Source organism: Lepus europaeus, chromosome 9 (genome assembly GCF_033115175.1).
Source record: "Lepus europaeus isolate LE1 chromosome 9, mLepTim1.pri, whole genome shotgun sequence".
NCBI lineage: Eukaryota > Metazoa > Chordata > Mammalia > Lagomorpha > Leporidae > Lepus > Lepus europaeus.
Window position 1 is genome coordinate 123,157,648 of NC_084835.1, and position 25,046 is coordinate 123,182,693.

General features: G+C 62.4%; 1 protein-coding gene across 6 annotated transcripts in view; it reads right to left on the bottom strand.

The window, feature by feature from the left end:
* Positions 1-25,046, bottom strand: part of ZNF516 (zinc finger protein 516) — an 89,300-nt gene that overhangs the window by 10,330 nt on the left and 53,924 nt on the right. For all 6 annotated transcript variants that reach the window (XM_062201815.1, XM_062201812.1, XM_062201810.1 and 3 more), the window contains exons 3-4: positions 9,499-10,866; positions 3,937-4,041 (exon numbers count right to left, since the gene is read on the bottom strand). In XM_062201815.1, coding sequence (XP_062057799.1) covers positions 3,937-4,041; positions 9,499-10,866 — 1,473 coding nt within the window. The remainder of the gene's footprint in view (positions 1-3,936; positions 4,042-9,498; positions 10,867-25,046) is intronic.

The following is a 25,046-nucleotide window of genomic DNA, read 5'->3' on the forward strand; positions in this document are numbered from 1 at the left end:
AGTCAGTGGGGCGTCGCTGAGTGGGGACCTGAGACCTCAGACTCTCCCAGCAGTCAGTGGGGCGTCGCTGAGTGGGGACCTGAGACCTCAGACTCTCCCAGCAGTCAGTGGGGCGTCGCTGAGTGGGGACCTGAGACCTCAGACTCTCCCAGCAGTCAGTGGGGCGTCGCTGAGTGGGGACCTGAGACCTCAGACTCTCCCAGCAGTCAGTGGGGCGTCGCTGAGTGGGGAGGGGACCTGAGACTTCAGACTCTCCCAGCAGTCAGTGGGGCGTCGCTGAGTGGGGACCTGAGATCTCAGACTCTCCCAGCAGTCAGTGGGGCGTCGCTGAGTGGGGACCTGTGACTGGAAGCGGGTAGACGTCAGAGGACAACAGCATGAACAAAGTGTCCTCAGTACTGAGGGTGACATGTCCCGTGTCCCCAGAGAGACCCCAACAGCCGTGTGACATGTTCTCCGGTCTCCTTGTCTCCCTGCCTCTCTGCCAGGGATTTTCACAAGTACAGGTGGAATTCACGTGCAGTAAGTGAGACCCCCACTCTACAGAGCGGTCAGGGCTGCCGCCCACCCACACCCCCCAAACACGCTGACCCCAACGCCGGGGTCCCCGTGTACACAGCCACACCCCGAGTCCCCTGCAGTCTTCAGCACCCCCTCCCTCAGTCATGCCTGGGGAACACCCCCAGGGCGTGGTAGATCTACTTCTGTTCCAGGGGCCGTGCCGGAGCAGAGCCACGGACCCTGGAAATGTCCCAGCTAAGCCCTGGCAAGGCTTTGCCTCTACGTCACCAAGGGCCATAGTGCCACCTGGTAGGTCCTCACATTCCCTCTACGTCACCAAGGGCCACAGTGCCACCTGGTAGGTCCTCACATTCCCTCTACGTCACCAAGGGCCATAGGACCAGCTGGTAGGTCCTCACATTCCCTCTAGGTCACCAAGGGCCATAGGACCAGCTGGTAGGTCCTCACATTCCCTCTAGGTCACCAAGGGCCATAGGACCAGCTGGTAGGTCCTCACATTCCCTCTAGGTCACCAAGGGCCATAGGACCAGCTGGTAGGTCCTCACATTCCCTCTACGTCACCAAGGGCCATAGGACCACCTGGTAGGTCCTCACATTCCCTCTACGTCACCAAGGGCCATAGGACCACCTGGTAGGTCCTCACATTCCCTCTACGTCACCAAGGGCCATAGTGCCACCTGGTAGGTCCTCACATTCCCTCTACGTCACCAAGGGCCATAGGACCACCTGGCAGGTCCTCACATTCCCTCTAGGTCACCAAGGGCCATAGGACCACCTGGCAGGTCCTCACATTCCCTCTACGTCACCAAGGGCCATAGTGCCACCTGGTAGGTCCTCACATTCCCTCTACGTCACCAAGGGCCATAGGACCACCTGGCAGGTCCTCACATTCCCTCTAGGTCACCAAGGGCCATAGGACCACCTGGCAGGTCCTCATATTCCCTCTACGTCACCAAGGGCCATAGTGCCACCTGGTAGGTCCTCACATTCCCTCTACGTCACCAAGGGCCATAGGACCACCTGGCAGGTCCTCACATTCCCTCTAGGTCACCAAGGGCCATAGTGCCACCTGGTAGGTCCTCACATTCCCTCTACGTCACCAAGGGCCATAGGACCACCTGGTAGGTCCTCACATTCCCTCTAGGTCACCAAGGGCCATAGTACCACCTGGCAGGTCCTCACATTCCCTCTACGTCACCAAGGGCCATAGTGCCACCTGGTAGGTCCTCACATTCCCTCTACGTCACCAAGGGCCATAGTGCCACCTGGTAGGTCCTCACATTCCCTCTACGTCACCAAGGGCCATAGGACCACCTGGTAGGTCCTCACATTCCCTCTAGGTCACCAAGGGTCATAGGACCACCTGGCAGGTCCTCACATTCCCTCTAGGTCACCAAGGGCCACAGTGCCACCTGGTAGGTCCTCACATTCCCTCTACGTCACCAAGGGCCATAGGACCACCTGGAAGGTCCTCACATTCCCTCTAGGTCACCAAGGGCCACAGTGCCACCTGGTAGGTCCTCACATTCCCTCTACGTCACCAAGGGCCACAGGACCACCTGGTAGGTCCTCACATTCCCTCTAGGTCACCAAGGGCCACAGGACCACCTGGTAGGTCCTCACATTCCCTCTACGTCACCAAGGGCCATAGTGCCACCTGGTAGGTCCTCACATTCCCTCTACGTCGCCAAGGGCCATAGGACCACCTGGCAGGTCCTCACATTCCCTCTAGGTCACCAAGGGCCATAGGACCACCTGGTAGGTCCTCACATTCCCTCTACGTCGCCAAGGGCCATAGTGCCACCTGGTAGGTCCTCACATTCCCTCTACGTCGCCAAGGGCCATAGGACCACCTGGTAGGTCCTCACATTCCCTCTAGGTCACCAAGGGCCATAGGACCACCTGGTAGGTCCTCACATTCTGGGACAGAGCCACTCACTGAAACTGACATGTGCCAAGGCATCTGTCCAGCGAGAGGAAGACAGGGCGTTTCCCAATGGACAGAAACCCTGACCCGGTAAGATGGACAGTGTGGAACCCCAACAACAGATACACGGGACTCCTCCGGCACTCGGCTCTTCGCTGACGCATGGCAGGCCCTGGCCCCCACGTGACAGGGACCACGGCAGTTCTCAACTCTCGCGGGGCACAGCGATTCTGTGTCCCTTCAACAACCAGGAGTCCAGCAGAGGAAGAGCCGCCAGGAGAGGGCGGGCTGACCGGGTCCCACCCCTCGGAGGACTCAGCTTTGGGGGGGGGGAGCAAGGAAGCACCTCCTCGGTGGGCGGAGCGGGCAGCGGCAGGGACTGTGCCACCCGCAGGGGAGGAGCCACACATACAGAGAGCCAGACTCTGGGCGAGGGGCCCCAGGTCATGCACGTCCCCGGGACACACACGGGCATCTGTGAAGCCGGGCGCACGGGTGGGAAACGTCTCTTACACGCCTGGGCCTTAGGCACACGGTCACCCCAGGTCCTCCTGGAAACACTCCTGCGAGTCACCGCCGGTGCCGAGCGCCCCAGCAGCACCTCGCCCAGTACCACCAACAGCCGCCGCCTGTGCCCACCTCCCCATGCTCACGCCTGGGATGGCCACGCCCTCTGGGGCTCCCGCAGGCTGCGTGGGGGCTGGGCACAGTCAAGGCGACAGAGAATTATTCACACTTCTGGAAGAACACGCCGCCTGTGTCTGGGGGCAGGGAGCAGCTCGGTGGGCACCAGAGTCCCCGAGGCCGCGGGAGCAGGGGCAGGCTCAGGGGGCAGCACCTGCACCTCAAGGTGTCCATGACAGACGGGGACAAGGAAGGCCAGGTCCCGGCCCGTGCTGGGGGAAGCCGCTCTCCCATCACACTTACCGTGGGGGACGATGGCCACACGGTGGCCTGGGGCACGCCCTTCCTCGCTCAGCTGACAACATTACGGACCAGCGGCAGCGGGACCTCTTCCTGCGCTACTTACCACGGGGCCCGTGTCACTCTGCACCAGCCCAGCCCACGCATACACCATCGGGCCTCTCGTGAGGACCCCGGCTGCTGCCCGTCTCCGCAGAGTGCCCATGGCACCCTGGCACACGGCACTCAGCCTCATGAGGGAGAGCCGGGCCTCTGCAGAGCGCCACTCTCTGTCCGGAGGGGTCCGAGGCTAGCCCAGGGCCAGGCGGGTCCCGGGGGATGCCAGGCAGGCGCGGGTTCCACTGTGCGGTGCCAGCAGCGTGGGGCACCCATCCTTCCTCATCTGACTGAGGGAGCATCGGCAAACAGGCTCATCTGGCTGCAACCTCGGGCACTCAGCCCAGGGGACCTGGGCCACAGGAGCCACAGTGGGCAGTGCTGCCGCCTGCCAGGGGCTCAAGTCTCTGTGTCCCCCCCCCCCGCCGTGTCCCCGAGTGTGGGGCCCTCCCCGGCAGTGGCAATACCTGTGTGCGCCCGCATGTGGGCCCTGAGGTGGCTGGGCTGGTGGAAGCTCTTCCCGCACTCGACACAGACGAAGTCCCCGGGGCGTGCCTGTGGCCGGAGCGTCCCTGTGGTGGAGGTGGCCGGGAGGTGTGCGGGGGAGGAGGGAAGGACGAGAGAAAACACCGTTAGTCTGTCTGACGCATCGCCGTGTGAGGACGCCGCAGGCCCCGTGACAACTGACAGCCTTCACCTGGGCGCCAGCTCTCGGGCCAGGCTCGCCCAGGACCGCGAGGACGCACACATTACAACAAACTCAAACCCGCTCCCCACGACGGGCTCGGGCTGCCACCCGGCTCTGCCAGGCAGCATGTCGGCCAAACCACAGTGCCACCACCGTGACAGCGACAGGCACGTGGATGATAGGAAGTGAGAGGGATCAGAGCCTGCCGTGCCCGGCTGGGTCCCAGGAGACGGTGCGGAGTGAGCACAGCCCTTGGCCGTGCCCCTGCCCCACCTGCTGTCCCCACGGCTCTGCCTGCGGCCCCCGGCCCAGACTCAGACTGGGAACACCTGTGACCCGCCCCGGGGAGCTAGTGACAGCAGCAGCCCCTGGTGGGTGCACGTACTACACCGCAGCAGTGGGGTGGGCACCAAACCAGGCTGCTCCCCTCACCAGACGCCAAGCCCTGGGCTTCCAGAGAGCCAGGAAAGGGACATGGGGGCGTGGATGCCGGGCCTGCGCCCCCTGTAGCTCCAGAACCTTCCCCCGGGCAGGCAAGTAAAGGCTTCCCTTTCACGTCACGGCAGTGCCGATGCCACCTCCCCGTCGGGCTCGGGGGTCACCCCACGGGGAGGAGGCAGAGCCACACTTGCAGCCGCTCCCTGGCTGAGCGGGTGTCAGGCCTGGTGTGTGATGGACACCCAGAGGCCCTGACTCAGGATGGCTCTGCAGATGACAGCCTGAGATCACGCCTGTGCCACAGTCAAGGGCACAGGACACGCGTGATTTATCACAGCGAGGAGCGTGGACTGCGAGGCAATGCTGCCCGCCCCGCGGGCCCTCGGGGCCCCACAAAGGAGACAAGCGGGAGCCGACGCTCAGCCCTCGGTCACTCACGAAAGCCACAGACGCCCCCATCCACGGCAGGTGCCCGGGTGACCCACGGGCCGCACACGTCCCCCCCAAAGCTGCAGTCCGGGCAGGGACTTGGGGGGCTAGGACGCCAGCAACACAGGCAGCGAAGGTACACAGGAGACTGAGCACATGAACCAGGGAGCAGCCGGGCCCTGCGAGCGGCGTCTACGTGCAGATGCGGCGTGCGACACGGGGCTGCCGCCCGGAACCCACGCGGAACCATGGCGTCCAGCCACACAGCAGCAGGGGAGAAAGGCAGCGTGGGGCCTGGCCCTGGACGACCAGCACAGCCGCGGCCGGGAGGGAGCCCGCCCAGCGGCCCGGAAGGCTCGTGCCCGCAGGGTCCGGGGCCGTCCAACGGCTGCCTTTTAACCCTCTAGGGACAGCTTCCCTCCTCGGAATTCCGCCTGGGGAACCTCAACACCCAAAGCCACCTTGGTCCGCTCATGCCACCGGGAGAACCATGCAGCCCCGCCCCCGTGAAACAGCCCAGACACTGGGACCGTCCACACCTCCCCGGGCGGCTCGGGCGCTAAGTGTGGACTCACAGTGCCGCCTCCTCGTGGCGAGGGCCAGGCTGTGTGTGCTTCCAAACACGAAGACAACCGCCTTCCGGGGACTGACCTGCTGCTTCCTATCAGAACGCTCACCACCCATGCTCACTCCTTCAGGGAAGCACGTGTCAGCACGCGTGTGCACACACACACACGCGCACAGGGTCCCACGCATTTTACCACAACGCTTTCTCTCTTCTTTTTAAAGAGAGGACTCCTGCCCTCGGCAGGCAGTATTAGGTCTCAACTACTCCAACACTCTGAGCTCATCACCACGGCTGCAGACGACCCCATGAGCAAAGGGCTCTGGCATTTGCTCCCGGAACCCAGGTTGTCTACAGAAAGTGCCTGGGAGGGAGGCTCGCCAGCCCGCCACCCTCTGCTGAATTAAACTGTGCCCCACCGCCCACAGGGAGAAAGGGGAGCTGAAAAAGCCGCCGTGAACAGCAGACATAACTGCTACCACACTAACGCACCATGGTCTAGGGGACTATGCACCCTCGGTCTAGGGGACTATGCACCCTCGGTCTAGGGGACTATGCACCCTCGGTCTAGGGGACTATGCACCCTCGGTCTAGGGGACTATGCACCCTCGGTCTAGGGGACTATGCACCCTCGGTCTAGGGGACTATGCACCCTGGGTCTAGGGGACTATGCACCCTCGGTCTAGGGGACTATGCACCCTGGGTCTAGGGGACTATGCACCCTCGGTCTAGGGGACTATGCACCCTCGGTCTAGGGGACTATGCACCCTCGGTCTAGGGGACTATGCACCCTCGGTCTAGGGGACTGCCTTATGGTCCCAGTAAGGAAACTCTGATACGTAGTTTATCCAGAATCACCGATCCCGCTATTTCCCATTTACTTTAAAATCCGTACTACCCTGTGATCCATGCGGGCTGCAGAGTCCGGGACCACGGACAACTGATGACACGAGAAGCCGGCTGTGGCCACAAGGCGCTCGGACCCTGGCCAGGCGTCTAGCTCGGTCGCCACGCTGCACCAGAGCACGCCAAGTGCAGGCTGCTCCCCGAGGGTGGGTGTGGGGCCCCCGGGGTTGCCTTCCTGGCCCGAGAGTTTCTGGCCGACTCCTTCCGTCAGAGACACCGTGCGGCCCCACACGGTGGGGAAAGTTCCCAAGCCGTATCTCTCTTCCCCTCGGGATGACACTTGGTGTCCCGCGGGCCAGCTCGCAGCCAGTTCTCTCTACAAACCGAACAAGCCCGCTGCAAAATCCATCACGCGTCCAGCACCACGACCGCTCCCTGCACACGGCGGACGGCTGACTGTTCTAGACGACGCTCGTCTGTCCCGACTGCAGGACGTGTGGGGTCAGGGCCGGCCCGAGGGAAGGGGCCGTGGTCCTTGGTCCTGCAGGCGGCCCCAGCACATGTGCGGGGCAGATCTGCAAGGAACCGGTCAACCCGAGTGAAGGCTACTCTGACGTCAGACGAAAAAAACCTCAGGACCGGATGGGATGTCCATGAAGGCAAAGGGGGGGGGGGGTGGCTGCGGGGATCATGGGAAAGCCACGCCTCAGCCAGCCTGGCCTGCAGTGCGCCCAGCCACGCGGCCCTGCCCTGGTGCTCTGGCGGCCTCCTCAGCAGGGTCTACGCCATCTGCTCAGCTCCCTGAGGCAGGGGGATGACAGCCGGCCTGGGAGGCCTCCCTCCAGCTCAAGCACCACGAACACGCAGCGCACAGGGAGAGACCCGGCACGGAGCGGCTGAGAACGGGGCGTCTGACGTGGACGGGGCTGTCCTGCAGAGGCACGCCCGGCTCTCGGCTCACTCCCATCGGCCAGCCACCACACGGGTGGCCAGTCCTGCCTGGCACTCGGCACTTCTCGGCTCGCCGACCCACGGGGATGGGCCCCGGGACAGAGATTCCAAAACTGCACCCAACAGAGGCATGAGGGGACCAGAGGTCATCAAGACGAACTTAGAAGCCATAAACGTGCCAGTGAGCCCAGAACACATCACCGAGGGAACACAGCATCGGTCACACTGGAAACAACATTCAACCTCTCTCTCTCAAAGGAAGATGCTCTGAGGACCAGCGAGGAAGACAACCTGCTAAGGAAAAGGAAAACATGGCGGGCTATTTTACGTGTCAGGCGGTGCCATCTGAAACTCTCAAGACCGTAACTTAAAACGTCTACTTCCTCGGGAAAAGCAGCAGCTGGGGCCCACGGGCGGCAGCCCACGGGCCTGCTCAAGCAGGTGACGTGGTGCGCACTGTGGGCGTGGAGCTGGATGGTGCGTGTGGCCACAGGCACACAAATGCCCAAGCCCCGTGTGCTCAGGGAAAGGCCGTGGAGCAGGCACACCTGCCCCGCTAGGGCCCAGCAGGCCCAGGACAATGCAAGCCAGGCTCCTCGCTCTCTGTGCATCTCCAGCCCCCACCCTGCAGGGCCCAAGGACACGGGCGTGGAAGGACTGTGGCTGGCTCAGCTCCAGGGGCCAGCAGCGCACCCGCGTTCCCTTCACGGAGCAGCAGGTGCACAGGTGCAAGGGGCCACAGAGGCCGAGCACGCCCTCGGTTCAACAGCAAACCACAAAGGGGGAGGCTCGGGGCTGCCTGGCCGGAGAACCCACCGGCCACTCCTGCCGCACAGCGCACGTACGGGCACGACACGGCCCTGCCCCCGTCAGGTCTCGAACACGCCCCACGTGGCTCACCTCACCCTAAGCAGCTACGGGGACTCGCCGGCCCTGCAGAGAACAGCCGGACGCCGCGGGAACGTCTCCCACTCGGAGAGCATCCTGACCAAGGGCGTCGCTTCACACCCAGGCCACCTACCAGTGGGAGACCCCAGTGCCCGCCACAGGCTGGCGCCACCCTGGGGTGCCAGGCCCCTCTCCAAAGGGCCCTGAAACCCCATCCCCCATCCACGCTTCCTACTTGCTGGCATCGGGGGCGTGAGATCAAAGGCCCTGCACACGGAAGCCCCTGGGGACAACGCAGGTTCGTGATGGGTGGGTCCCCCCGGAAGGCAGGGGCCACCAGCGGATGAGACAGGGACCCGTGGGGGTCTCCTCTGTCCCTAGTAACTTCTGATGGGGCCCAGAGGCCAGACTCTGGGCCTCTTAAGTGAGAGTGGCCGTTGAGCCACTGCGATCTGCGCATGTGCCGAGCAGGGACCGGGAGAACACTGGCCACTCCTCCTGAGCACCAGGCGGACATCCCGGACGCAAAACCCAAACCCCAAATGCGCCAAAGCCAGCACTTCCTGAGTGCCACAGATTCCCCACCGGAGCTCAGATGGGTCCACGTACAGAAACCTCGCTTCCTGCGCTTTATAAAACGCGCCAAGACTCCACGTACCAGACGTGCAGGGAACAGAACGTGACCCCTGCTCCCAAAGCACCCACCACATCCGTGCAAACACGTCCAGAACCCAAAAGCTGAGGCCCGTGACACTTCTGGTGGCAGGCGCTCCAGCCAGGGTCCCCGAGCTGCATCCCCGTCCCCGGTCCCGACAGCGTGGGGGGTGTCAGAGGACACGGTCCTCAGCCACGGCAGCAGAGCGTGGTCCTCCGGACTCAACACACGCTCGGGCGTACCCTCGGCCTGAGCGGGCCTGGGGCGTGTGCGGGAAGTGTAACCTCTTCAAATGACGCTCCTGTCTTCTGAGAGACGGACAAGGGGTTTCTGCTGATTGAGAGGACAAAGAGCGAGGCGCAGCCTAGAGCTTGGCTGCTCCCGTCCAATGTGCGGGTGCCCTGGGGCTCAGAGCTCTCCTCCTGGGCCAGCAAACGCAGCCACCGCTGAGCCAGGACCCCAGGGCCGGCCCGGGCAGGGGTGGTCAGGGGCTCTGCCCAGACGAGCTGGCCGTGAGCACCCTGGGGACTCGGGCTGGAGGGCGGGGGCCCGCCCCGCAGCGGTCTTACCTCTGTGCTCTGGCCCGGGGCTGCCACCCCAGCCCTGGTACAGCGTGGCCAGGTCCTTTGGAATGTATGTCTTGAAGACGCTGAGGATGTCCAAGCGCTTCTCGTGGCCCTCGGCGGCCGGCTCCTGCTTGATGGAGTGTAGGACGGGGGGCGCCCCGGCCGCGTCTCCCCGGGACCCCGCGGCACAGCTGGCCAGCGTCCTCAGCTCCTGGGCTGCCTTCAGAGGGGGCTCACAGGGAGGGAGAGGGGGGCCCCCGTCGGCGTTCGCGGGAGGCTGCCCCTGAGGCTGAGGGCTGCATTTGGCTTTCAGTGGTTCGGGGGTGATGTGCTTACTTGGGGGGGCCCCGTACTTCTCCAGTGGCTTGCTGCTGGCCGCGGGCTGGGCGCCCACCCGGGTAATCACAGTGGGCGTGGGGGTGGCGCTTCTACTGAGGCTCCCGCCGCTGCCCGGGGCGGGCGCCGGCCTGGAGCCAGCCTCCAGCTTGGGTTTCAGCAGGGGCTCCTGGCCGGGGCCGGGTTTGGTCTGTCGAGAGCCGTCGGCACCTGACGTCCACAGCGCACAGGGGCTGCTGGACTGGCTCTCTTTGCCCTTGGGCGGCCCAGGGGCTCTCGTGCTCGCGGCCAGGGGAGCAGAGCTGCCGCCTCGGGGTCCCGGCGCCCTGCCTGGCACCTGAGTGCGGGTGAAGCGCGCCAGGAGCAGCGGCTGGCACTCCTTGCCGCCCAGGGCAGGCGGGGGCCCCGTGCGCCCGCTCCGGGACAGGAACACCAGGCTGCTCCTTAGGCTGCGCTGGCCGTCGGGCTGAGTCCACTGCGGAGCCATGGAGTTGCAGCTGACCCTGTGCCAGATGCGCTTGTGCACCCACAGGACCTCCGGGTAGTAGGTCTTGTGGTCACAGTAAGGACACGGGTGGACGACCAGCGCGGCTTGCAGGGATGAGGCCGCGTCCTTACTGCTGGGGTCAGCCCGGCTCGACCTGGCGCTCAAATCCAGTGGGGTCAGGTCTGGGGCCGGCGCCCGTCTCCCGCCCGCAGGGTGCTCCCGGCGGTGCCCGGCGGATGGCTTTTCTCTGGGGTGGCCGGCCTGGCCCTCCGGCGCGAGCTGCGGGTCTGCTCCGGCCACGCTCGGAGGGGTGTCCACACCGTCAGGGGCACTGGGGTGAAGCGCTGGCGTCTTCCAGGAGGCAGAAGCCCGACACGGCTCGGGCCGCGTGCACGTCTCCCTGCCACAGTCTTCGAGGACGATCCCGGCCATGGGCACAGCGGCGTCTCTTTCGGAGGGGCTGGTTCTGAGCGCGCGAGCCTGGTCCCCGTTGGAGAGCACAGAGGAGGCCATCTCTCCGGGAAAGCAGCAGCCACGCGGCTGTCCCCCTGCAGGAGGCAAAACGTGAGAGGGGAGTTAGCATTTCTCACCGGCAGGAGCCAGACTGGGGGGTCTGGCAGGTACACGGGTGCCCGGCCAGGCACACAGAGCCCCCAGGACAGCGCCGCGTCTGTCGTCAGTGGCACGGGTGCGGCTGCTCTCGCCAACTCTGTGCCAAGCTCACCAAACAAGGGCAGGACAAGGCCACGGTGGGCAGTGGGCTAAAGTAACTCAGAGACGCAGGAAGGCACCAGGTCCACGTCGCTGCACTGCTGTTCTCAGAGCGCAGGCAGTGACGCCACAGTCGGGACCTTCCGCCGGCCTGGGTCTCTACAAGACTTCTTTTCCAAGTCCTCTCCATCCAAGGCTCTTGTGGGGTCATCGCGGTGACCCGGGTCATTTCAAGGGAAGAAATGGAGAGGCCGGGTGAGGCCCTGGACACACAGAGGTAAGGACAGCAGATGGCTCGCTCTGCCTGGAGGTGCCAGCGTCTGCACCCGCAAACCTCCCACGGGAGAGCCAGGCCTCAAGTCCAAATCCTCGGCCATAAGAGTCCGTGTGTGAGGGGTGGTCAAGCTCCCTCCCTCGACGCCAGCACTGCCGGGCGAGAGGAACAGAGCACAGCCTGGGCGCGGCCCCAAGCTCCGAGTCTCGGCAGGGCGGGGTCTGCCGAGGGTTGGGGCAGCCGGAGCCTCCACCTCCCGCGGGCCTGAGAGCCTGCTCATGTGGGGGAGACCACAGCACAACCTGACGACAGCTCTGCCTCGGGCTTGCATGTGACCCTAGAGTGCTTAAGCCTGGGGGCCAGGTGACCCCGGAGCACTTAAACCTGGGGACCAGGTGACCCCAGAGCACTTAAACCTGGGGGCCAGGTGACCCCGGGGTGCTTAAACCTGGGGACCAGGTGACCCCAGAGCACTTAAACCTGGGGACCAGGTGACCCCAGGGTGCTTAAACCTGGGAGCCAGGTGACCCCAGAGCACTTAAACCTGGGGGCCAGGTGACCCCAGAGCACTTAAACCTGGGGGCCAGGTGACCCCAGAGCACTTAAACCTAGGGACCAGGTGACCCCGAAGCCCTTAAACCTGGGGGCCAGGTGACCCGGAGACCTTAAACCTGGGGACCCGGTGACCCCAGAGCACTTAAACCTGGGGGCCAGGTGACCCCAGAACCCTTGAATCTGGGGGCCAGGTGACCCCGGGGTGCTTAAACCTGGGAGCCAGGTGACCCCGGAGCCCTTAAACCTGGGGGCCAGGTGAACCTGGGGTGCTTAAACCTGGGGACCAGGTGACCCCAGAGCACTTAAACCTGGGAGCCAGGTGACCCCAGAGCACTTAAACCTGGGGGCCAGGTGACCCCAGGCTGCTTAAACCTGGGAGCCAGGTGACCCCAGAACCCTTGAATCTGGGAGCCAGGTGACCCCAGAGCACTTAAACCTGGGGGCCAGGTGACCCCAGAGCACTTAAACCTAGGGGCCAGGTGACCCCGAAGCCCTTAAACCTGGGGGCCAGGTGACCCCAGAGCACTTAAACCTGGGGGCCAGGTGACCCTGGAACCCTTAAACCTGGGGACCAGCATTCAGACTTGTGCAGCTGCCTTTTACCTTTGGAGCCAGAGCACGTGGCCAGCTGGTATCTGTCCTACAGCCCAGCCACAGCAGGCACAGGAGGCCCCAGGGCACTCGTACTATTTTTTAAGACTTATTTGTTTGAGAGGTAGAGTTACAGACAGAGAGGGAGAGACAGAGAGAGATCTTCCATCTGCTGGTTCATTCCCCAAATGGCTGCAATGACTGGAGCTGCACTGATCCGAAGCCAGGAGCCAGGAGCTTCTTCCAGGTCTCCCATGTGGGTGCAGGGGCCCAAGCACTTGACCATCTTCCGCTGCTTTCCCAGGCCATAGCAGAGAGCTGGATCAGAAGAGGAGCAGCCGGGACTCGAACCAGCGCCCATATGAGATGTCTGCACCACAAGGAGCAGCTTTACCCGCTGCGCCACGGCACAGATCCCGGGGTCACGGGTCTTTAAGTAAGGCCCTGGGAGACTTCACCATGCAGTGGAACACAGCTATCCTCTCCAGAAGTTTACTGAAAACGTCCTAGGTCTACTCAGTCTATTTATGGGGTGAGACTTAGGAAGCACATCAAACTGGTAAACAAAATATCTATGTGAAAACGGTCCCTAGGGCCGGTGGGCAGCAGGCGCCTGTGCAGGCCAGGGGCTGAGCGAGCACAGCTACAAACGCTTACTTCTAGGGGGATGGGGGGCAGCGAGCGGTGACCCGAGCCACTCGCAGCAACAGTAAAGGACAATGTTCACGTGAACGTGGGGGTCCGCAGACTGGTGAGCAGGTGCACCGTGGGGAAAAGCCAAGTGTGAACAGAGGCGGGTGCGCGAGCCCATCACAGGGAGGCACAGGGACACGAGCCTCTCTCACGGGTACAGGTACGTGAGCCCATCACACAGGCACAGGTATGCGAGCCCATCACACAGGCACAGGTATGCGAGCCCATCACACAGGCACAGGGACACGAGCCTCTCACACAGGCACAGGTACATGAGCCTCTCACACAGGCACAGGTACGTGAGCCTCTCACACAGGCACAGGTACGTGAGCCCATCACACAGGTACAGGTACGTGAGCCTCTCACACAGGTACAGGACGTGAGCCTCACACACAGGTACAGGTACATGAGCCTCACACACAGGTACAGGTACGTGAGCCTCTCACACAGGTACAGGTACGTGAGCCCATCACACAGGCACAGGTACGCGAGCCCATCACACAGGCACAGGGACACGAGCCTCTCACACAGGCACAGGTACATGAGCCTCTCACACAGGCACAGGTACGTGAGCCTCTCACACAGGTACAGGTACGTGAGCCTCATACAGGCACAGGTACGCGAGCCCATCACACAGGCACAGGGACACGAGCCTCTCACACAGGCACAGGTACGTGAGCCTCTCACACAGGCACAGGTACGTGAGCCTCTCACAGGCACAGGTACGTGAGCCTCTCACACAGGCACAGGTATGCGAGCCCATCACACAGGCACAGGTATGCGAGCCTCTCACACACACAGGCACAGGTACGTGAGCCTCTCACACAGGCACAGGTACATGAACCTCTCACACAGGTACAGGTACGTGAGCCTCTCACAGGTACAGGTATGCGAGCCTCTCACACACAGGCACAGGTACGTGAGCCTCTCACACAGGCACAGGTATGCGAGCCCATCACACAGGTACAGGTATGCGAGCCTATCACAGAGAGGTACAGGTACGTGAGCCTCTCACACAGGCACAGGTACGTGAGCCTCTCACACAGGCACAGGTACGTGAGCCCATCACACAGGTACAGGTACGTGAGCCCATCACACAGGCACAGGTATGCGAGCCCATCACACAGGCACAGGTACGCGAGCCTCTCACACAGGCACAGGTACATGAGCCTCTCACACAGGCACAGGTACGTGAGCCCATCACACAGGTACAGGTACGTGAGCCTCACACACAGGCACAGGTACACGAGCCCATCACACAGGCACAGGTACGTGAGCCTCTCACACAGGCACAGGTATGTGAGCCTCTCACACACACAGGCACAGGTACGTGAGCCTCTCACACAGGCACAGGTATGCGAGCCCATCACACAGGCACAGGTATGCGAGCCTCTCACACAGGCACAGGTACGTGAGCCTCTCACACAGGTACAGGTATGCGAGCCTCTCACACACACAGGCACAGGTACGTGAGCCCATCACACAGGTACAGGTACGTGAGCCTCACACACAGGCACAGGTACGCGAGCCCATCACACAGGCACAGGGACACGAGCCTCTCACACAGGCACAGGTACGTGAGCCTCTCACACAGGCACAGGTATGTGAGCCTCTCACACACACAGGCACAGGTACGTGAGCCTCTCACACAGGCACAGGTACGTGAGCCTCTCACACAGGCACAGGTATGCGAGCCTCTCACACAGGCACAGGTATGCGAGCCTATCACACAGGCACAGGTATGCGAGCCTCTCACACACACAGGCACAGGTACGTGAGCCTCTCACACAGGCACAGGTACATGAACCTCTCACACAGGTACAGGTACGTGAGCCTCTCACAGGTACAGGTATGCGAGCCTCTCACACACAGGCACAGGTACGTGAGCCTCTCACACAGGCACAGGTATGCGAGCCCATCACAAAGGTACAGGTATGCGAGCCTATCACAGAGAGGTACAGGTACGTGAGCCTCTCACACAGGTACAGGACGTGAGCCCATCACACACAGGTACAGGTATGCGAGCCTCTCACAGAGAGGTACAGGTACGTGAGCCTCTCACACAGGCACAGGTACATGAGCCTCTCACACACAGGTACAGGTACGTGAGCCCATCACACACAGGTACAGGTATGCGAGCCTATCACAGAGAGGTACAGGTACGTGAGCCCATCACACACAGGTACAGGTATGTGAGCCCATCACAGAGAGGTATAGGTACGTGAGCCTCTCTCACACACAGGTACAGGATGTGAGTCTCTCACACACAGGTACAGGGACATGAGCCCATCACATAGGCACAGGTATGCGAGCCTCTCACACAGACACAAGTATGTGAACCTGTCATGAAAAATAAGAACTAGAGGCTGGCATTATGGTGTAGTGGGTAAAGCCACTGCCAGAGATGCTGTCATCCCATTTGGGCACCAATTCGTGTCCTGGCTGCTCTATTTCGGATCCAGCTCTCTGCTCGTGCACTTGGAACGCAGTGGAGTAAGGTGCAAGTGCCTGAACCCCTGCAACCACATTGGAGACCGGGATGAAGCTCCTGGCTCCTGGCTTCAGCCTGGCCCAGTCCAGGCTGTTGCGGCCTTCTGGGTAATGAAGCAGTGAGTGAAGATCTCTCTGTCTCTTTCTCTCTCTCTCTGTGTGTGTCCTTCTCTGTAATTCTGACTTTCAAGTAAATCAATAAATCTTTAAAAACAACAACAACAACAAAGACTCGGCAGATGAGACCTCCCTCCCCAGAGCAGCGGCGGGCACGCTGGAGACGGGGTCCGTGCAGCACGCTGGAGACGGGGTCCGTGCAGCACGCCGACACTGTAAAGGACTGAGGGAGTGTGGAGCGAGGGAGGAGCCGGAAGCTTCCCACCCCTCATCACCCAGCTCCACGACTCCACCAGGCCTTGCTTCTGAGTTACCCGAGCCCAGGCTACAAGAGCGCCCTGAACCCTGACCCTAAAGCACGTGGCTTTTCTTGCACACAAAGTGAGCTCAGAGATAAAAGCAGGAGTGAGACTTTGAAGAGAAGGCACACGGTGCCCTTCCTCTAGTAAAGGCAATTAACATGAGCACAACCCAGCATTTATCAGGATGAACGCTTTACTGTTGCAATGTGTGATTATCCAAAAACACAAGATCCAAATTCGACCAGCTTTACAAAGAACCTGCTAACAGCCCTTAAAAAAGAAAAAAACAACTCGTGAGCATTTCTTAGTCATCTCAGAGTTAAAGTCGGGCACGTGCTGGACTGGCGAACAAAGGCCATTTCATAAGACAGGCGTCCCCGGTCTCAGTTAACAGTGGAAGGCAGGGCTGGCTCCCAGCAGCGGCCTCCACGCCCGGGTGGCCAGTGCAAGACGTGGGCGCTGCCACTAGATGGCGCCGGTGGCCAATGTATGACCCTTCCCTCCCCCGCCCAGGGCTGCGTGTGTGGTCCCGGGATGGAGGAGGTCTCTGCTTTTGTACGCATTAGCACGAGATGCACAGTGGGAGCCCGCCTGAAGGGTCGCCCGCACACACGTGCCCATCGCTCCTGACAGCTGTCAGTACCGCGCACTGGTGTCTCGGTCTGCATATTCCTCAGTACGCCGAGGCCGGGTGCACAGACATGGGCACCAACAGTGGCCCGCACCACCGGACAGACAGGGACACAAATGGAATGCTGCATCTCCGCAGTGGGTGTGGGCGTTACGACTTCTCAGAAGAGGGTTCTGGAGTTGGCGCCCGACTTCAGGCACCAGCAGGTGAGTGACGGGTGACGGTGCTTTCCTGCCTACACGTGGTGCCTTCCAGGCCTGGCCTCCAGCTCTGGACCGCAGAGGCCTCGTCCCAGGGCCCGACCCTGTGCCTCCTGTAAAACCTCCTCTGCCATTCAGCCCCTCTGTCACTCAAGGAACAAGGACACGGCCCCGCAGGAGGAGGCCTGGGCCTCCCAGCAACCGCTGCCTAACGTTGCCGGTATGGAGGCCCCTGCGGAAATGGATGCTTCTGGCAGCTGGCTCTCCCCAGCTCCGGCTTTCCAGGGCCAGCGTGCGCCGAACCCACGGAGGGAGGGACAAGCGTCCCCAGAGAACTCCTCTACAAGCCGAGGCAGGAGGGCGGAGGGGCTGTCCAGCAACAAATGTGGGGTGGGGGGGGGACCGGCAGAGAAGGCACTTCCGGGAGACTGACTCGGGGGGCCAAGCAAGGGGAGGCTCTGTGTGCTCAGCAGGCGTGGGCAGGTCCCCACACAGAGCTTCCTCCCGGCCAAGGGTACCGGGTCAGGAAGGCAGCCCCTAGAGGGGTGACTCCAGGTCCCAACCCCCGGGCGGAGTGACGGAGCGGGGACAGCCGTGTCACCGGGGAGCCGCCCTGATCTGACCGCCCCACGGTCCACACCGTACTCCTCAAACACAACCACCACCCACCTAAAAGATGCTCTCAATGTTTTTAATAAAAATTAGTAAATTTTTAAAAATAAGTTCCAAGGCTGCTCTTCCCTCCTCGGGTGTCCGTGTATCTCTGGGGAAGCAGACCGAGCAGCTCTGGAACGCGGCTCTGAGCACCTGCTGGGCCACGCGGCCCCAACGCCCCCGGGGTTAAACCCTGGGCATTCTAAGGAAGCCAAATATGTAAAGCACCCCGCACCCGCCCGGCCGGGGACGGCCCCCTGCAGCCCCACAGCCAGCTCTGCCACCACGGCCAGCTCTGCCACCACACCAGTGCTGAGCCCAGCGGGAGATCCGGCCGTGGAGCAGCCGGAGGCCACGACCCCAGCCACAGCAGGAGCGGGCCCGGCCGTGGCGTTCACAGACACGCGGACGGAGGCCACTGGGCACGGCCACACAGCGCCCACCCACACGAGGAGCCCACTTGGGGCACGGGGCTGCTTGTGTTTGACTCCAGACTATTCCAGGACCCTGCCCACCCCATGTGGGTCCCAGCCCCCCATGACCCGGGCAGGGCTCCAGCTGCAGAACCCATCAGGACCATCAGGACGCCCCGAGGTCACCACACCCGACCCCGAGGTCACCATCAGGACGCCCCGAGGTCACCACCCCCGACCCCTGAGGTCACCATCAGGACGCCCCGAGGTCACCACCCCCGACCCCGAGGTCACCATCAGGACGCCCCGAGGTCACCACCCCCGACCCCTGAGGTCACCATCAGGACGCCCCGAGGTCACCACCCCCGACCCCCTGAGGTCACCATCAGGACACCCTGAGGTCACCACCCCCGACCCCTGAGGTCACCATCAGGACGCCCCGAGGTCACCACCCCCCAAAGTCACCACCCCCGACCCCCTGAGGTCACCATCAGGACGCCCCGAGGTCACTACCCCCGACCCCTAGGGTCACCATCAGGACACCCTGAGGTCACCACCCCCAACCCCTGAGGTCACCATCAGGATCCCCCAAGGTCACCACCCCCAACCCTGAGGTCACCATCAGGACGCCCCGAGGTCACCACCCCCGACCCCTGAGGTCACCATCAGGACGCCCCGAGGTCACCACCCCCGACCCCTGAGGTCACCATCAGGACGCCCCGAGGTCACCACCCCCGACCCCTGAGGTCACCATCAGGATCCCCCAAGGTCACCACCCCCAACCCTGAGGTCACCATCAGGACGCCCCGAGGTCACCACCCCCGACCCCTGAGGTCACCATCAGGACGCCCTGAGGTCACCACCCCCAACCCCTGAGGTCACCATCAGGATCCCCCAAGGTCACCACCCCCGACCCCTGAGGTCACCACCTGGATGCCCGAGGTCACCACCCCCGACCCCTGAGGTCACCACCTGGACGCCCCGAGGTCACCACCCCCAACCCCCGAGGTCACCACCTGGACGCCCTGAGGTCACCACCCCCGACCCCCGAGGTCTAGGATGGCTGGCCCGCTCCAGGGATGTCACCGAAGTCCTCAACAATTGAACACTGGGACAAACATTGTTCTGTTTTCCTGAGAAACCCTAATGCTAACAGAGCACGAGACGGCATCTCCAGGAGAAACTGAGGGTTCACCCGGACGCCGGGCGGGAGCGGAGCCCCTCACCGCTGCGGGCAGCGGCTGGCTTTCTGCTCCCAGCTTTCTTACTCTCATACAAGCTGTCTGCCTTGCCCCTTGCACTCGCAGCTCCCAACACCTTCTTCAGCCACGTGTGCCTTCTGCAAGCCTGCAAGTCTGAGGGTGCAGAACAGTCTTAGGACCCCTCGGTCTCCATGGACCCCACCCCGAGGAGTGGGAGTAGGTGTGAAGACCCCCTTGGTCCAGGACAACACCACGGTCCGTGGAACCCCCAGGAGTGGGAGTGGGTGTGAAGACCCCCTTGGTCCAGGACAACACCACGGTCCGTGGAACCCCCAGGAGTGGGAGTGGGTGTGAAGACCCCCTTGGTCCCAGGACAACACCACAGTCTCCGTGGACCCCCCGAGCAGTGGGAGTGGGTGTGAAGATCCCCTTGGTCACAAGACAACACCACGGTCTCCGTGGACCCCCCCCAGGAGTGGGAGTGGGTGTGAAGACCCCCTTGGTCCCAGGACAACACCATGGTCTCCGTGGACCCCCCAGGAGTGTGAGTGTGAAGACCCCCTTGGTCCCAGGACAACACCACAGTCTCCGTGGACCCCCCGAGCAGTGGGAGTGGGTGTGAAGACCCCCTTGGTCACAAGACAACACCACGGTCTCCATGGACCCCCCGAGGAGTGGGAGTAGGTATGAAGACCCCCTTGGTCCCAGGACAACACCACGGTCTCCGTGGACCCCCCGAGCAGTGGGAGTGGGTGTGAAGACCCCCTTGGTCACAGGACAACACTACGGTCTCCGTGGACCCCCCGAGGAGTGGGAGTGGGTGTGCAGTGTCTCAGAGACAGCGACTGTGACAAGGGCAGCCCACCTAGCGTGCAGGACCATGCACCTGCACACTCGGGGCCACAGGCCAGTCCCCGCAGCTCCTGGGGGTCCCCATGCTCACCACTGAGCCGGCCCCAGGTCTTCCTAGACCTTCTTCACCCGAAACAGCCAGGCCAGTGTGTCAGCACCAACGCCGCCGTTTAAAACACATTTCTTCTAACCAAATGGCTTGCGTAAGAACAACTGAATTCTGTGAAAGCTATAATAACCCAGGAAATTCTCAACGGTAGTCTTAACCTATGGTCTAGAATTTCTTTTTGTCAATGTTTATTTTAGTTTACTCGAAAGCAGGTTGACCCCTGCAGAGAGAGACAGAGAACACACGCACATACCAGGCAGGGAAATTTTCACGCCCCAAATGCCTGCCAACAATCAGGGCTGGGCCAGGCCAAAGCCAGCAACCAGGAACTCCATCAGGTCTCCCATGTGGATGGCCAGGGCCCAGGAACTTGAGCCAGCACCCACTGCCTTCCCAGGCCTGCACGAGCTGGGTCAGAAGCAGAGTAACCAAGCCTCACACCCACACCCTGACAGTGGTGGCTTACCCCATGGTGCCACAGCATGGACCCCGCGGTCCTAAATCTCTTACCCCATGGTGCCACAGCGTGGACCCCGCGGTCCTAACTCTCTTACCCCATGGTGCCACAGCGTGGACCCCGCGGTCCTAACTCTCTTACCCCATGGTGCCACAGCGTGGACCCCGCGGTCCTAAATCTCTTACCCCATGGTGCCACAGCGTGGACCCCGCGGTCCTAACTCTCTTACCCCATGGTGCCACAGCGTGGACCCCGCGGTCCTAACTCTCTTACCCCATGGTGCCACAGCGTGGACCCCGCGGTCCTAACTCTCTTACCCCATGGTGCCACAGTGAGGACCCCGTGGTCCTAAATTTCTTCAAACGTCTTGAGTCATGAGAAGAATGACACAGAAGTACACGCGCCAGTCATGTGCCCAGGAATCCTTGATACCAACTCCAGAGAACCTGGCTTTGCACCTGCCCTGTGATCGGGTGCCCCTGTACAGTGTGCACAGGCGCCTCCCGAGCGAAGCACGAGTGATCAAGGCTGTGACCCCTGGAGAAGGCAGCCGAGCAGCTCTCGGGGACCCAGGGCCACGGGACGGAGCGAGCGTGAGGCACGTGACAGCCACTGCAGCCCTGGCACACCCCGCCTGGTGCCTCACTCGCCTCACTACAGGTCAAGGGCACTTTCCCAAGCCGTGGCCCCGTAGCTGAGCAAGACATAGGTCTGCCTCGGGGGCTGGGCTCCACGGCGAAAGCCACACTGCAGGTGGGGGCCGAGCCCACGTCTGCCCCTGATGGGTGTGAGCGGCTCCGTTCTGCCGGTCCTGCATCGCAAAGGCTCTGATGGTGACAGCCAGGGTCTCAGTCCCACAGCCCCGGGAACGGAAGGGCTGTCCCATCCCAGCCAGGGCCTGTCCCGCCCGGCTCGGCGTCCCCGGCTCCCCTCCCATGCAGTGCTCAGGAGCTGGAGTCCAGCCTGGCCTTCAGGGGCAGGAGGGAAACAGTCGCTCCACTGCAGCCAGCGTGAGCTGCGGGGGTACGAGAGAGAGTACAGACAGTGCAAACGCGAAGCTGTTTTCAGTGACGGACGGACCGCGGGTTACATGATGGGGTGACAACTTGAAACACAAGTAACCAACCCACATCACTGATGGCCATGCCCACCGGAACGTGGGAAGCTCCAGGAAGCCCAAGGCAACGTGCAGCCAGAGCCCCTGGGCAGCGAGAGCCCCTGGGCGGCGACAGCCCCTGGGCAGCGAGAGCCCCAGGGCGGCGGGATGCTGGAGGGAACTAACCACAGCCCCACGGCTGGTCACCCCCTGAGTGCTCCCCAGAGGAGCCCCCACCTCAGCCTCAGATGGGCAGGCCCTGGGCAGGCCGCATGGCAGAGAGCAGGGGTATTAGAACAATCAAAACTCCAGAATGCTCTGTGAATGACAGGAGAGGTCTAAGCTTACAATACTGTCTGCAGATGCGGGGTCTTTAGTAAAATAGTCAGTCCTGGGCAATTCATAAAATGCAACCTGACAGCAAGTGTTACACTCAGGAAAAGGTGATTCTGAGTTGAGAAACCCACAATTCCTGAGACACCTCCTGTTTAGATAACCTTTACCCAAAAGTGAATATACCCACTGCTCTCTGCACACCTGAGCCTGTGCACACGGCCCCTGAGGACACAGCTCTGTGACCAGCACTGCTCACCTGTGCACACTGCCCCTGAGGACACAGCTCTGGGACCAGCACTGCTCACCTGTGCACACGGCCCCTGAGGACACAGCTCTGGGACCAGCACTGCTCCCCTGTGCACACTGCCCCTGAGGACACAGCTCCCGTGACCAGCACTGCTCCCCTGTGCACACGGCCCCTGAGGACACAGCTCTGTGACCAGCACTGCTCCCCTGTGCACACGGCCCCTGAGGACACAGCTCCCGTGACCAGCACTGCTCCCCTGTGCACACGGCCCCTGAGGACACAGCTCTGTGACCAGCACTGCTCCCCTGTGCACACGGCCCCTGAGGACACAGCTCTGTGACCAGCACTGCTCACCTGTGCACACGGCCCCTGAGGACACAGCTCCTGTGACCAGCACTGCTCCCCTGTGCACACGGCCCCTGAGGACACAGCTCCTGTGACCAGCACTGCTCCCCTGTGCACACGGCCCCTGAGGACACAGCTCCTGTGACCAGCACTGCTCCCCTGTGCACACGGCCCCCGAGGACACAGCTCTGTGACCAGCACTGCTCCCCTGTGCACACGGCCCCTGAGGACACAGCTCTGTGACCAGCACTGCTCCCCTGTGCACACTGCCCCTGAGGACACAGCTCCTGTGACCAGCACTGCTCCCCTGTGCACACGGCCCCTGAGGACACAGCTCTGTGACCAGCACTGCTCCCCTGTGCACACGGCCCCTGAGGACACAGCTCTGTGACCAGCACTGCTCCCCTGTGCACACGGCCCCTGAGGACACAGCTCCTGTGACCAGCACTGCTCCCCTGTGCACACGGCCCCTGAGGACACAGCTCTGTGACCAGCACTGCTCCCCTGTGCACACGGCCCCTGAGGACACAGCTCCTGTGACCAGCACTGCTCCCCTGTGCACACGGCCCCTGAGGACACAGCTCCTGTGACCAGCACTGCTCCCCTGTGCACACGGCCCCTGAGGACACAGCTCCTGTGACCAGCACTGCTCCCCTGTGCACACGGCCCCCGAGGACACAGCTCTGTGACCAGCACTGCTCCCCTGTGCACACGGCCCCTGAGGACATAGCCTCTGTGACCCAAGGCTTTGAAAGCTTTGCTATTAGAGGAAAAAGAAGGTTTTTTTTTTTTTTTTGACGATTCCTATTACACGCCCCCCCCCCCCCAGCCCCATCCACCGTCCCCACTGTCCCTTGCACGGCTGAGGCCAGAGCACAGGTAGATACTCCACTTCTCCATGTTGGGGGTGGGGGTGAGCGACTTCATCTCAAAGGATGGCCACTGTTCCCAGCAGACAAAGGGGAGGGATAGTGAATGCAGGCGTGTGTAGCCGCTCTCGGGCTGCGCAAACACAGCCCAAGGACCTCAGAAACACCCTGAGAGCGCAGGCCCCGCGGTCTGGAATGCCAGGACCTGAACAGACTTCCACAGTGCCTTCAGCTTGCAACCACTTGACAGCCGCTGTAAAGTTCGGAACCGAAGCTTGGCAAACGGCCTCAGCGAGACGGCTTTGAAACCCCAGGGCCCCTTCCCAGGAAGGGTGGCGGTGGGCGCTCCACCCTGCCCTCCTCCAGCTCTTTCAACATCTTATGAACCCGCAGACGTGGAAGCCAGAGCTCTGAGAACCAGGCCGGCGTCCTGAGATCGCCCCCGCCGTCAGCCAGCCCGGCCACGTTCGAGGACCTCTGGTCTTTATCGACGACGGCTGTGGGGCTGCGGCCACGTTTCTAACTCGCGCTCTGTACAACATGTGCAAAGATGCAGCAAGTCCCTGCTTAGCACAGGAACCCTCCCTGAAGCTGCCCGTGACACTGCCTGGATGCGCAACGACAGAGGCGGTGGCACCGGACGGCTCCTGCCTCCCCTTCCGACGCACTCCACTGTAGGACCTGCGCAGCGTCCCCGGAGGCCTGCCGCCCGTCGGCTAGCGCACGGCGCTCCCGGATGGAGCTGCTGCTCTCGCTGCGTTTCCAAACCAAAGGTTCAGAACCCCCAGCTGACCCCTGTCCACAGCATCTCAACCTCTGAGGACAAACAGCCTTGAGACACCCCCACAGCATGACGGGTCCCCGTGACGTGTGGGATCCCACACACAGGGGCAGTCGCCGCGCTGCGGAAGTCTTTCAGCTTTAGGGCAAACACGACTGTGCGTTTTAAAAACCAAATCAGAGGCAGATGTGTGGTGAAAACAACCTGTGCGCACCGCACACTGCTTCCCACTCTCCTCTCTGCTGCCTTCCGAGTCCCCCAGGGTATCATTCCAAAGAAGCCAACCTGGACACGCAAGCGAAACATGGGGGAACAAGATTGCCACTGAACGTGACGCATGAAGGTGGAAACGCGAACCCTTGGCAGAGCGAGAAGTCCGGCGTACCCACGATCAGCAGGCTCCACAGTCCGTCTGGGAGAGACCACAGCACTGCACGAGGCCAGAAGAAAACGCACGGCCTAAATATACAGCAGACTAAGCTTCGCGGCCAAAATCGAGGAAACAACACTACAGCCCGTGTGCCAGTGACAGGGAAACACAGCTGTCTTCCTGCCTGGGGAAACCCAACAAACAGCTGCACGGAAGTCGAGGGCTGTGCCGAGGGCGGCGGGCTCCGGCTCCCCCGGGCCCCACCGTCTCATGCCCCGGATGAAAGGTGACAGTCACGGCACCCGGGGTCTTCCTGTGTGTCCGGAGGCTCACAAAGGAGACGCATTGCTCAGGAGCTAAGTCCCAGCCACCCCCACCCACAAACCCCAGTCTCTACCTGCCAGAAATGAGTGACAGCGCCACCTACCGAGCC